At 42.9% G+C, this 13855-nt stretch overlaps 1 protein-coding gene across 2 annotated transcripts; it reads right to left on the bottom strand.

Moving 5' to 3' along the window:
• Positions 1–1022: 1022 nt before the first annotated feature.
• ZFAND5 (zinc finger AN1-type containing 5) lies at positions 1023–11549 on the bottom strand. 2 transcript variants are annotated; one of them, XM_066615231.1, is made up of 6 exons: positions 11027–11549; positions 6673–6830; positions 6312–6423; positions 5648–5748; positions 2898–3023; positions 1023–2668 (listed from the first exon to the last, which is right to left on the bottom strand). In XM_066615231.1, exons 2-6 carry the CDS (start codon positions 6821–6823, stop codon positions 2520–2522), a joined length of 639 nt encoding a protein of 212 aa, XP_066471328.1. In that variant the 5' UTR covers positions 6824–6830; positions 11027–11549; the 3' UTR covers positions 1023–2519. The 2 variants fall into 2 exon arrangements, with proteins under 2 accessions (XP_066471328.1, XP_066471329.1); XM_066615232.1 differs by lacking the exon at positions 11027–11549 and adding an exon at positions 9041–9120.
• Between the last annotated feature and the right edge of the window lie 2306 nt (positions 11550–13855).

Below are 13855 nucleotides of genomic sequence, written 5' to 3'. Positions count from 1 at the left end.
AAAAGTAGGCCCTGGTGCTAAGGTGATTGGGAACCAGTGTCCTAATGGATTACCAGTAATCAATGAGAACACATCAGGTATTCTACAGCAATTGTGTCTAATATACCAACTTTAACCTCATGTTATTCAAACAGTATTTAGCTTGATAAAGAGCAGGGAACAAACTCAAAGGTCATAATTCAACAACGGCTGATCTTGAAGTATTTTAGGATTGTAGTACCAGCTAACTGCATGATAACATATTTCCAAAAGCATGGTTTCCTGAACACACACTTTGGGCAGCATAGGCTTTTGCTCTTAGAACAGTCGCCTAGATTTTTATTCTTTCCGCAATTATTCCAAAAGATGCTATACTTATTCAATATCACGTCTCCCAACCCTTAGCTGTCATTCACCAGATATCCACTAAGTCAAAGAAAGTTCTGCTCTTCATTTGTGCAGCAATCTTACTTCCAACCAGATATCAGACATTTGGGAGAACTTTAAAGTAGGATTGTTAAAAGTGGAGCAGCAGCTTTAGGTCTGCTTTAATTTGCATTGAAGGGTAAATCCTCATCTGCTGAGTATCTGCAGCAACAAACATGCAGTCAAATGGACGGATAGCAGCTATCACACTGCTGCTTCAAGAAAAGTCTTTTTTTTTTTTAAAAGCCACCAGATGTGCACACTTTTCTTCAATAGTTGTGCACAGTGTAAGCTGACTTGCTAGAAGAGATTCCAAGATATATTTGTAGATCAAAGCAACCAATGCCGCAAGTAGGCAGCGGTTTTCCCTTTGACCATGACATGCTGTTATTGGCTGAACTTCTGTCCAGTCATAGTATTTGTATTCCAGTTTAAATGCTTTGTTCACCTAAGTAGATCCATTAGTTGATATGTAAAAAAAAGACATTGAAAAAGGTCAGAAACAGACTAGAACAATTAAAGCAATACATTCTGCACATTAAGTTGCAACCCTCTCTCCCCCAGCACAGATTTCACGTTAATAGTTTTGAAAACCCAATGAACCATCACAAAGGAACTATATCCCTCTGTACATGATTTTATTATTTACATAATACAATATAGCATAGATGCTGGGTAGCATGATTATGTGCAATACATAAATATGAACTATCTGTACACATTTGTATATCTAATAACTCAACTGAGGACAAAGTTTAAAGCAAAATCCTGATGCTTTTAATGAAGGAAAAACTAAGACTGAACACTGCAATTTAAGTCAGAAGTAGTGCCTTGTGTATACACAACTATTTACAAATGAACAGGCATTACCACTACACTAGTCTAAACTGTACTTGTTTATATAAAAAACACAAGTTTCATACATCACAAAAAACCTTCCATTATAACACAGAAGTGATATTACCAGACAAGCATCAGTGAAGTATACTGCCTTTTCTAGAGTTGTTATTGTACAATGCTGTAGATAATGCAGCCCATGCAATACACCCAAGAACACTACAGTCCTACACCCAAGTACTATTAAAATGATAAAGCAGCCCTCAGAGTGGTTCCAGGCACCACTTAGTCTACAGCAGCCATATTGGGTATTTTTCCATGCAAAATGGTGCAGTCTCACTACATTTGAAAACTATAAAAAGTAAGAGCTAACATTCTGTTGAACCCAGAACACATTCAACATAAAATGTATATGAAAAATTAAATGCTTGGATACATTTGCAAACTAGGTTCAGATGCATGTGTTACTTGACAGAGCTGCTGTGGTTAAGTTTATAAAAAAAATCATATGTAGCCTTTTGTTTGTAAACTGTAAAACAAAGTCTTATGGTATTGTGCTACACAACTTATTTAGCTACACAAGAATGAAAAGCAGACACATCTTCTGTTGTAGGCTAGTTCATAAAGTTCTGAGAAGCAAGTTTCTTTTGGGAACCACTTTAATAGTTGTGCAATTTCCATCAGTTCCAAGGATTTCACCCTTCTTTTAATTTCTTGCTTCCATTTAGTAGGTAACCCTAAACTGCAGCTTACGGCACCTGGACACTCATTCTCATTTACAAAGTAGCTCTTCTGCAGCTCAGCTTCAAAACAATGAATTGTGGAAATTAGATGACGAAGTTTAACTATGGAAAAGTAGACTTATTTTCTTCCTGGTGTATCTTTTAATCAAACAGGCACATAGCACTATCCAAAGATGATCTACCTCGATTACATTCCCAAAAGGCTAATCTGCTGCAAACGTGCAGATTTCATGCGTCTGTTTGGCACATGTGAACTAGACAACTCTGTCCTTTGTGCATGTCCGCTTTCCAGTGCAGGTCTTACTCTTTCAGTTCATTTTTGGGGAGGGCATGTACACATTTTAAAGGGCTGTATCTATCCAATTCTGCCTGTAACACCCACAACATCCTAAAATATCAATCAATAAGACAGACTAAAGTAAAACTCTGGAGAACATCAAAGGAAAATGGCCATGCACCTGCTCTTTAATGTTTTCCTAGGATATTTTAAAATAAACACAAAAGGAAGCCAGTCTTTTCACCAAGTAGGTTAGTTTATATTCTCTGGATTTTTTCAGCAACAACAACTGGATTCTCTTTCCTGATTTTTGCTGCAGCTTCTGCTTTGTAATCATATGGGCAGTTGTGCTTGTCAGAGTAACGGTGAAGTCCACAAAACAGATTTCCACATCGGCAGTCAAATCCTGTGAAAACAGAGAAGCAGTGCCTTAAAAATGGAATAGTAAAGTTTTCTAAAAGATTCATCATTCTAGGTAAGTGCATTAAACAACAGAGAAAAGCACTAACACTCTTGATGCATCTTATCTGGAGTACTTCAAAATGTTTCCCACTCAAAGGTGGCTTATGAACAGTGCAAAACCTAGCAAGCACCTACATGGTTATGAGTTGATATTTTAGAGTCCACTGTCATACCTGTGAGGCCAACCTTCTTTCTGCACATAAAACATCTGTTCTTCTTTGGTTTGGGCATTTCAGGTGTCTTTTCTTCATTCTGAGATGTACTAGGTTGAGTAACTGTAGGACTGGGTTGAGTAACAACTGTAACCAAAGAAAAAAGCACACAAAGTTGATTAGAAGTGTACACTGCTTATTCAAAACATGTATTTATGTGTGTGACAAAAAGCAATGAGAAAATCACAAAGGATGCAAGATTCAGCTGATTCATATCAATTTTATCACCACTACACTAAGTTTTTTTTCCCCATATAATCCGATGTTGTGGGTACATGAAACATCAACACACAAACCTCAAATGCTATCTGGTATATAAAAAGTCATTCTGTTCTCAGACATTTAAAAATAGTCTACTTTTCTGCTCAAGTTGAAATGTATTCTGTAATGCAGAGGCTCCCGGTTTATGACCCCCAGCCAGGGAAGCCATCTCTGCCCCCTTAAGGGGAATAGTGAAGGCAGTCACTAGAAGACATGATAGTGCTGCTGTCTTCACCCCTTCCTCACAAGCACAGCAGTTCCCAAACGCCCAGAGAGTTTGAGAATCGCTGTTGTAATAGGTTCTCTTATAGCAGAACAATGATGTGTTAGCATTTTACACTTAAGAAAGTCCCCTCTAGCCAAGAAACCATTCCCAACATTAGGTCTTGTTGGGACACTGACCAGCAAAAGCTATTGTGGCAATTCTCAAATTGTAGAAAATCTGATTGTAGGCCAGGACCAAGGATATATGTAGGTGGTCAGCCAGACATCTATGGCTTCCTATAACAAACTCTACCAATCTCACCACATGAAAATATTTCAGCTGAAAGTGAACACTTTGAATGTAGTTTTCTCCCTGCATACCTACCTCCATACCACATTATCCTCAAGCAAGAACTGCAGTTCACAACTGTTCAAGAGATAGCAGGAAGGCACTTTCAACTGCCACTCTTCCTACAACAACCTAGTGCAATACCTTTGTTTTCATATTTGTGTGTATTCATCAGCACAAGAGCCATCATAATTGCAAATTCTAGTCAAGACAATTTTATTAGCAGAGCTATATCCTTCCAGACATGGCTATGAAGAGGAATATCTATCTTTAGTGTGCCTTTTTTACTTCCTATATTGCACTTTACAATACGGCAAGTTATTTCATTAAGTTTAAATTAAAGACACATTAGTTATTGACCTGAGGAACACCCTGCTTTATATAGTCTGACGTTTGTGTGTAATTAAGCACTGCAATGTTACTACTACTTCCATTCAGGATCTTAAGTGGCTCAGAGACTTTAATACGATCACATCATTTGCTTCCAGGCCAGTCATTTTCAACCATTGTGCTGTGGCACACTGGTGTGTGGGATGGGGGATGTGCAAAATTGTTCCTTCACGCACCAGATTTTGTCTGTATCCTACATCCAAATTTACCCTTAAAAGAGTTGCACTGGGCAGTCGCTTCCACAGCCCACTGCCACAGAAAGTTGCACAACCAGATTTCTGGGGGAAAACGGCTGCCTGGCACAACTCTCTGCAAAGAATTTTGCATTTTTGATGTTTCTGCATTTCAGAATACTTGCATAAATGAGAGATCTTGAGGATGGGGCCCAAGTCTAAACACAAAATTCATTTATATTTCATATACCCCTTATACAAATAGCATAAAGGTAATTTCATACAATATTTTAAATAATTTTGTGCATGAAACAAGATTTGTGATGAAAGAGAGTTTATTTTATTTCTTTAGGTGAAAAAAGTAAAAAAGACTCATGCTGGTGCTCAAAAAAGTTTCATATTTTGGAATTCTGGATAAGGTGTACTCAATCTGTACTGTACTGAATATTAACAAGGAAAGCATCAGTGCAAAATACCCAAAGCATTTCAAACCTTGAGCTGTTAGTAGCAATATAGGTATCTTCACAAGGATTAGAAGTTCTTTCAAAACATCCTACATTTCAAGCAGGCACCCTATGGATCATGGGCTGCCTACTGGCAGTGAAACCACATTGCAATGCTACAAAGGCCGTTTTCGTGCGCTGGAAAGGCCCTTCCAAGTGCTGTGAGCCTCTGATCAGCCTCTGCAGTATTGCGTCAAAGTCTCTGAACTTTGTGATGACATCATCACCAGTCACTTCCAGGAGCCATGCTGGACAGGGGAGGGATGCCACTGTGGATCCCGGAAGATTAGGAAGCATTGTTATCTTGAGCGCTCTCTGAGGCATCTAATTATAACCGCACATTATCATTTATCATAATAGTTATCTATACTAGAAGTGAGGATAGGTATTCAGAAAAACATTTTAGTGAACTGTGAATAAAAAAATCATTTGTCAAACACAGATAAGAAAATGGAAACATCTAAACAATCTGATTAAATCATTTGTTTTGCCCTCCCCAATATTCTGAAGGAACTTCTAGAACTGTGATGTGCTAATAGCTGCTAGGCTGCGTGTGCATATTAAAGTGTATTCAGCATTTCATACGTATTTTATTTTTCATTAAGGTCAATTCCTACTACTGAATCTATTTGCTAGGTGCTGTGAACATATTATAAACCAGTTTGGACTATCTCTTTACAGAAATGTTTTTTTTTTTTCAAATTGTGATTTATTCTGTATGATTTTTTCTTAACTCTAAAAACAATTCAAACACAAAGGAGAGCAGTTTTCTCTTATACCTGCCAGGCCCCACTGAACTAACTGCACTTAAGTTATTTTAAAAAGTCATACCTGGCTCTGATGTCTCTGTTTTCGGAGTTACTTTCTCCTCTCTTGAAATGCTCATTTCTGTCATTTGCTGTGTTACAGGCAAGGCGGCAACAGGCACATTTCTGCTTGCATTCAGTGAAATGAGAGCAATGTGTTAGTGCTATAAGGAAATCTAATCTCTTATGAGCTAAAACTTAAAAACCTTGAGCATTTGTCAGTAACTACTGACAAACTCATTGGCTATAAAAGTTTGATGTAGCAGACCAGCAGCTAAATGTCCCTGTAATCTAACTTTTGGATGCCATAATTTAAGATACAATTACATTCATTCTGTCATCAAAGCTCAGTGGCTTTGTAATTGCAGGAATAACCAATTGATAGTTATTTCCAATATAAACTACGTCAAAAGCTTTCCTAAAACAATTTTTCATGTATTTTATACCGCCCTTCTTCTAAGGAGCCCAGGGTGGTGTACATAGTTCCTCCTGTCCTCACAACAACCCTGTGAGGTAGGTGAGGCTGAGAGACTGTGACTGGCCCAAGGTCACCCAGGAAGCTTCATGGTTGAGCAGGGATTTAGACCTGGATCTTCCAGGTCTAAGTCCAACTCCCAAATCACTATAGCATCCTGGCTCTCTAACTCAATTCATTCTAGCATTATTATGTTATTCTATATTTGTCTTACCTTGATTTATCAGCTGTGCTGCCAGCAGCACCTTCACAGTTGTTTAAACTAGTGTCTGCTCTCTGTACAGATGCAGAGTCTGAGGTAGGGCTGTTGGAACCACTTGATGTTCCTGTACAAGGAAAAGAAAAAAGAAAAACAGAGTCAAACACATTAGTATGTAAGATTTATAATATACAAAAAAGGTGAAATTGTTACAAGATGCTTTCTACCAAACCAGTTGGAATAACCTCAAAAGTGCCTCAAAGTTGAGGAAGGCTAAAATAATGCATATATTTACTCAAATGGTTATGTCTAAAATTTGTCAGTATTCCCAGCTAGCATTCAACTTTCATGTTTCACACTTTCCTCTGACACATACCCATTGGACTCATTCGGCCACTATTCTGCTGTCTTTGAAGATGCTCTTTATAGCAGACGGAACACATTCCATTAGTTCTAGGATTTCCATAAAATCCACATCCTGTGCTACACAGCATGGGCCCTGGGGTCTGGTTGGTTTCCTGAGCCATCTCTGTGCTGTAAAAGAGGAAAAAGCATTAGGAATTGACACATAATCATGCAAGTCACATGATAGATAATCACTAAGAATATTGACATGACATAACATTACCTATTTTTACAAATGTAGGGAGTATTGTGTGAGAAGTGTGAAGAATAGCCTGCTGCTTTTTAAAAAAAATGAATTGCTTTGCCATCCTGGTCAAGGAGAAAGTTATACCATGTGCTGTCCCATCCTACCAATTACACTGGCAGCATAGAGCAATATGCAAGCCTGAACCCCCAACTGCTGAGTTTGGAATTACAGTGAAGAGAAGCAATAGTAACCTGTGGCCTAAAGGGGAGGTGGAATTAAGAATGCTCCCTCAAAGCCCAATCAAGGATTGTTTTAACTGCAAAAGTTTTAAGAATCGAGTAAATGAAATGCAGGTACAGGTGACAATGGATCAATTAACACCTCAGTGCTTTTCAATTAAACATGCACCTAATTTGCATCCTAATGCACACTCACAATAGACAGTATCTACATTCAAGTTGTAATTTTATTTATGCTTTTTCAGGAACTACTGCCAAGTGATAAGGCTGTTCCTACACACAAATCTCCTTAGTTGGATCAGGGCACAACTGGTATGGTGGATACAAGAAATGGAAAGCAAAGGAGAATGTTCTCCTCTTTGCCTTTCCTCTTATGGGGCTGGAATCCCATCCACCAGAGGTAGAAGAAAATTACACAAATGGCAAAAAAATACTTATTGGCCCATTTTCAGTAGTTCCTGTAGTATTCATGGAACTTTGTGTAAGAAGCCAGAGCTACAACATGATAAAATACAAACACTGGTAAGTAAAATCTTCAACTATAGCTTTTTACTGAGAAGAATACAAACATGTGACCTCAGCTTTCCAACAGGTCCTACATGATAAGGGACTATTTTTAGATTCAAGTGGCATGCTTGTATCCATTTTTTTAATATAAAAGTAAAGAGAGAGAGAGTTTGGGCAATAACCTCAAAAGGAATGAGGTCTACTATAGCAGTATTTTCCAAAACAAAGCAAGGTCTTAAGACAACTACGGCAGGAAACCAAATACTGTGCTAACTGAGAACATCACATGTTTAAACCCTTCACTGTACCAAATCAGCTACCACTTCCAACAAGATTAAAACCAATTCAGCTCAGAAATTTCACTTGCAGCAGGCATTTTAGAAAATGTCTGCTTAATAAGTTCATTAACAGAAGCTACTCCATTTTCCAGTAACTCGACTCAGCATTTTGCTATTTTCCTAGCTGCATACATCTTCCTAGCTGAAAAGGTCCCTTCATCTGCACACATCACAAGAGTCATAGTTTAGCTATGTAAACATTTGACCTTTGTTAGCAAGTAAGCAACGCAAGGCTGATACAATACTGTGTAAAGAACTTGTTACATGGTTCAAATCCTCTTTTCCCAAGGATTCTATCTTAAATGGATAATGGTCTAAAAATTGCAAAACCTAGAGACAATATAGCAGCCAAACCAGCAACTTTTAAAAGCTCCTATTTATTTGGTGTGGATAAAATTTTTCAGTTTTTACTGTGGTAGCCAATTTCCCCCAAATGAAATCAACTGAGAACAGCTTCAGAAACTATCCTCACTCTACACAAGTGTCTAATATTGCGTACAATACATATAATATGATAATGCTAAATTTTAACATAGCTTTTTGAGAACATGCTTAAGGAAGGCAGATGAGAAAACCTGCATGCATTTTCCAAAAGAGTAGATGGACTTGTCCAATACCATCACAAGTCAGATTTCCAGTATTAAATCAGTTCGTAATTTTAAACAGTTGGGAAAACCTGGCTCACACAAGTTAGCCCATTTAAAAAAAAACATAAAATAGACACATACTGACTTAATAAATGATAAAGCCAGGTGATTGCTTTGAGCTGAATTAACTGAAAATGCCAAATGTATTCAGTCCATTGAATGCGTTTAAACAGACAAGCAATAAAGACAAAGTTGTATTCAGCAATTGTCAAACTGTCTCATTTCCAGTTCTCTAGTATCATGTACACCATCTAATTAAAAATACTGAGATTACATCATTGCTGTCATGAAACACAGTTTGCACTTTCCCTGAAACAGACACTTGCAGATGCAAACCACTTATGGCCTTTATAGGAAAACATTTTGCTTGCAGGCAGCCCCCATGTGCTGCTGGAAATAAACTTCAGTCTCAAGTACCTACCTTCTTTTGCACCTTTAGCTTTTCAGTGGAACACTAGCTTAATGCCATCACATGTGGGCCTGCTTACTTTAATATTTCTCAGAAGCTAAGGTCACATGGGTGAGTGCATTAGCTTCCGCTTGTCACAAGGCTGCAATGTGACAGGCTGAGCTAGAGGCTCAGACAAAACCTCCGTCAACAGGGGCCTCTGAAATCAGCTTCTATTTATATCTCAATAGGCTACCCAGATCCTGCACAGCCCATAGAACTGAAACAGCAAAATATGTTCCAACAATAATGGAAAAATAGAAAAGCTAATTAACATTACAACAAGAACTACAAGGAAAGGAGACAGTTGGATTGATGCTAAAGTAACTAGTAGAAAATAATTTCCTGATAATTTTCCAATTTTAACTGAGAAAGAGTAGTGCAAAAAGCTAATATAGGGCCCAGAGGACTACTCTTTTGCCACCAAATACATCACATCTGATGAAACCGGATGGTTTCTTTCTAAAATATCTGCTTATTTTGGTTCCTGTTCTGCAATTAATGACATATCCTAAAATATATCCTTGTTCAACTTCATATATTGATTTTTCTGAAATGCTCACATGAGTTCCCCACTAGTGCTTGTAAGTCATGGTAACAGAAGGGAGGAATGTTAACCTTCTGTATCACACTGAAGTACAAAGAATTTAAAAAACTATCACAGAAACCTCAGCAAATGTCTTACATTTTCAGTAAGTTTTACTATACTACTATATGAATTATGCACTTAAAAAAATGAAAATCAAGAAGTAGACAATAGACACAAAGGTGAAAAATTCAAGCCATTACTACATCAATGCTATCCTACGGAAACTGCATCAATAATTATACCAACAGCCCAATCCTATCCACACTTTCCTGGGAGTAAGCCCCATTGACTTTAATGAGATTTACTTCCAAGTAGACAGGCACTGGATTGGGCTGTATACTGGCTGGCTGACCTACATCTTGTTTACCTAAATATTCTACTGTAGAAGGCAACCACTCTAGCAGCCTAGGTAAACTGGCATTTGTGCTCAGAATAAAGGACAGTGCAGTAGTTTTCCTTAAAATTCAAAAGGGCAGGATAAGAAAACAGGAAGAAATGGCCATTTCAGTGTGGCACAATTGAGACCAGCCAAGTGAGTGAAACAAAGGAGAAGGAGCTGCCAGCAGCTCAGAGCATGGGGGAGAAGGTGGGGGGGGGAGTGTGGGAGGGAGAGCAAAGAGATTCTCTCTAGGACATAAAAGGCACTATGGGAAAAAAAAAGATTTAGAAAATGGCAGGCAATGATGGCTGGGGCGGACTTTCATGAACAAGCATGTGGGGGTTAGAGCGGAGCGGGAGACAGGGACCTTGCTCGACCCCTGGGTTGTTACCCTCCCCCCAAATGCACATACGCCCAGCCGACACACACACTCTCTCGAGGCCTGGGGGCCCTGGGAAAGAAAAGCACTGAGTCATGGCAAGGCCAACCCAGCCTGGGGGAAGCCATACGATGCTTCTCCTCCACGCACACACAAACGCGGGGGGGGAGCCAAGAAGACCCAACCGCCCCCGCAGAGGGGCACAAGTAGGGCGAGTTGGAGGGTCTGAAGGTGGGGGAAGCGGGGGGGGGGAGCAGGCTCAAGACTGGCAGCACGCGAGGCCGGGCCAGAGCAGGAAGCAGCCCATTGTCTGTGCCCAGCTCTTTGTTTGCCTCCCTGCGTCCTCCTTCACGTCTCCCCCCCACCGGGCGCCTCTTCACGGGCACGTTGCCCCCCACGCGGGCTGGTGTGGGGGGAGAGCAAAAGGACCTCCATGGCCCCCCAGGCGAAGCCAAGTTGGCACCGCGGCCCTTTGTCCTCCTACCCGGGAGCTCCAACGTCGACGCCGTCTTCCCCCAGCCGCCGCCCGCCCCCGCGCCTCTCCCCGCCATTTCGCATGGGGGGGTGAAGCGGCCCCCCCAGAGAAGGGGGGAGGCTCCTCCTCAGACTCACCGCTGATCGGTCCACGCGAGCCTCCCACTGGAAAGGGGCGAAGGAGGCGCCGCCGCTGCCCGCTAGAGCGGCAGGAGAGTCCCGAGGCCGCCGCTTCCTTCCTTTGTTCCCACAGCAGGAGGAGGAGCCGCTGCTGCGCGGGGCCAGACACGCCGCGGGCGGGCGGGCAGGGAGGAGAAGATGGTTCCTCTCCGCGCGCGCTGGTGATAATGGCGGCGCCAACGCCGCCGAGGGTGGCGATGCCGCCGCGAGGCCTGGTGGAATACGGGCTGCCCCTCGCGCGCGCACCAACCGCCTCCTGTGTGGGGAGAGCGCGCTCGCCCCCGCGCCAGAGAGGGAGGAAGGGAAGGAGAGAACGAGCGCGCGCGCGCGCGCCGGCAACCCACACGTTCTGAGGCGAGCGAAAGCGCTACCGACTGACTGACGGAGAGGCCTGCCTTGTTCCAGGCCGGCTCCGGCTGACTGGCTTGAACTAGCTCACGCGCGCACTCTCTGAGGTTCTCCTCAGTCAGTCACCGCTGGCGAAAAGGGGAGGGGTAGGAAGGGCGGGCTTCTACGTCACCGTCCCGGCCCTCCCCCGGGTGGGAAAGCTGAGGGAGGGGCGCGCGTGTGAGAGCGCCCGCGCAAGCGCCGCCTCATAGTCACGGTCATCGGCAACGTCATCCCTCAGCAGCGCTCGCTCCCCTCCCCCTCACGCAGCCCCGGCACCGTTGTGAGGGGGGGCTCCCACGAACCTTGGCAGGCTGTGTGGGAAGGACGCTGAGCGGGACAACGAACGGAGGCTGCAGTCCCAGCCACACTTTCCTGGGAGTGAGCCCCATTGACGCTGCTGAAACTGACTTCTGAGTAGACCTGCCTAGGGCTGGGCTGTGAGGCTGCAGTCCCAGCCACTCTGTCCTGGGAGTGAGGCCCATTGACGCTGCTGGGACTGACTTCTGAGGAGACATACCTAGGATTGGGCTCTGGAAATCCAATCCTATGCCTGCCTACTCAGAAGTAAGTCCCATTAGAGTCAATGGGGCTTACTCCCAGGTAAGTGCGGGTAGGATTGTGTCCTGAGAATCCTGTGAAAGTGGGCAAAAAATGTCTGTAGTTCGTGGGTGGTCATATTTTGAAGGCTGTTTTGCTTTCAAGTCTAGAGCAGAGGGGCCTCGGTTGGTCCTGTTGTTTGTGCTCCCCAGAGCTCAAGGATTGGCCTCTGCCATACTGCTTCACATCAGGGCCATGTGATGTGAGTGTGGCAGGTGAGGCAGAATCACTCTGTTGTAGTCCATGGAAAAGCACCACAGCTGCCCTACCTGCCTGCTTACATCTGAGGAGTCTCTCCTTACACCCAAGGAGGTTCTCTTTACACCGGCTTTCTTGGGCATAAGGAGAACCTCTTCTGGTGTAAGCAGGTGGGGCAGCTGTGGTGCTTTTTCATTGACTACTATGGGGTAGTTCTGCCTCACCTGCCACACTCACACAGCATGACTCTGCTTCACATGGTACCACTGGAGATAACTGGTGATGACAACATCGCCAGTTACTTCTGGGTTGGGAGGCCAGATGAGATGTGACAAGCACCAGTAAAAGGCTCAGAGTGGATGGGAGGGCTTTTTCAAGCATGGAAAAGCATGCTTTGGAGCTCTGCCCAGTAAGCCAACCTCCTACCTCTGTTTGTTACATTGTGTTCCTGGTCTCGCTACCAAGTGATAAATGTCCAGGGGTGCTGTGAGTACCACCAGACACTATCTCAAGTACCACTGGTGGTACCGGTACCACTGGTTGAGAGATACTGCGCTACAGCAGTGTTTATCAACCAGTGGTTCTCATACCACTGGTGGTACTTGCAGTCGTGTCTGGTCGTACTTGCGGGACCTCCAGACCCCTGTCACCTGGTAGAGAGACTAGCAATGCGGGCTGACAAACAGCAGTAGGAGGCTTGGCTTGGTGGACAGAGCTCCAGCATGTGTTTAGCATGCTCACAAAAGCTCTCACCTCTGCTCCGAGCCTCATATTGGTGTTTGTCGTATTGCGTCTAGCCTCCCAATCCAGAAGTAACCAGTGATGACATCATTGCCTGTTAGTTCTGGTGGTACTTCCAGTAGGTGGACCATGCAAAGTGGTATGGCAAGGGGCAGATGTTGAGAAACAATCCTGGAAATATCTGGTGAGCCAATGTGAGATTCAGGAAGCTGGACTAGAGCGGTCTTTGGCCTGATCCAGCAGAGCTCTTCATATGTTCTGGAATAGAGCCTGGTCTTGGTCATGTTTATTCACATACCCTGTGGACTGTTATACAACTTGCTTTAAAGTAAAATGCTTGGGGTTGCAATCCTCCGAGTCCCCTGAAATGTGGAAGTGTAACAGCAGCACCTGCAAATCACTAAAGTGCATTGTGTGTGTGTGTGTGTGCGCACGCCCACGCTGAATGAAGAATGTGACAACTGACCACTGGATATCGGAGAGAATTAATGCATATCAGGATTGTAGACCTGTCTATGCTGACTGGGCTTATGCATAACTTCCAAATCATTCCAGATGATAACAGTATTGTCCAGTGTCCAAGTAGAGAATGCATATTCTGACCTGGAAGTGTGGGGAATACCTTTTTGATGACTGGATGTCTTGCATGTTTTCCAAAACATCCTTTGGAAATTGTGCATGCTGATTGGAAATATGCACAATCCTCTGTTGGTGCAGTTCATTAGTGTATACTCTCTATGATGACTGATGAATGTGCACAATGACAGGTTTTTATGCCCATTCTTCATTCAACTCACATTAGCTATAGCCACTCTTCCACCTCTCTGCCCTGTTCTCCACCCACGCATATGTCTCATTTGT

The sequence above is a fragment of the Tiliqua scincoides genome, chromosome 2 (genome assembly GCF_035046505.1).
Source record: "Tiliqua scincoides isolate rTilSci1 chromosome 2, rTilSci1.hap2, whole genome shotgun sequence".
Classification (NCBI taxonomy): domain Eukaryota; kingdom Metazoa; phylum Chordata; class Lepidosauria; order Squamata; family Scincidae; genus Tiliqua; species Tiliqua scincoides.
This window is presented reverse-complemented; position numbering and strand designations above follow the sequence as displayed.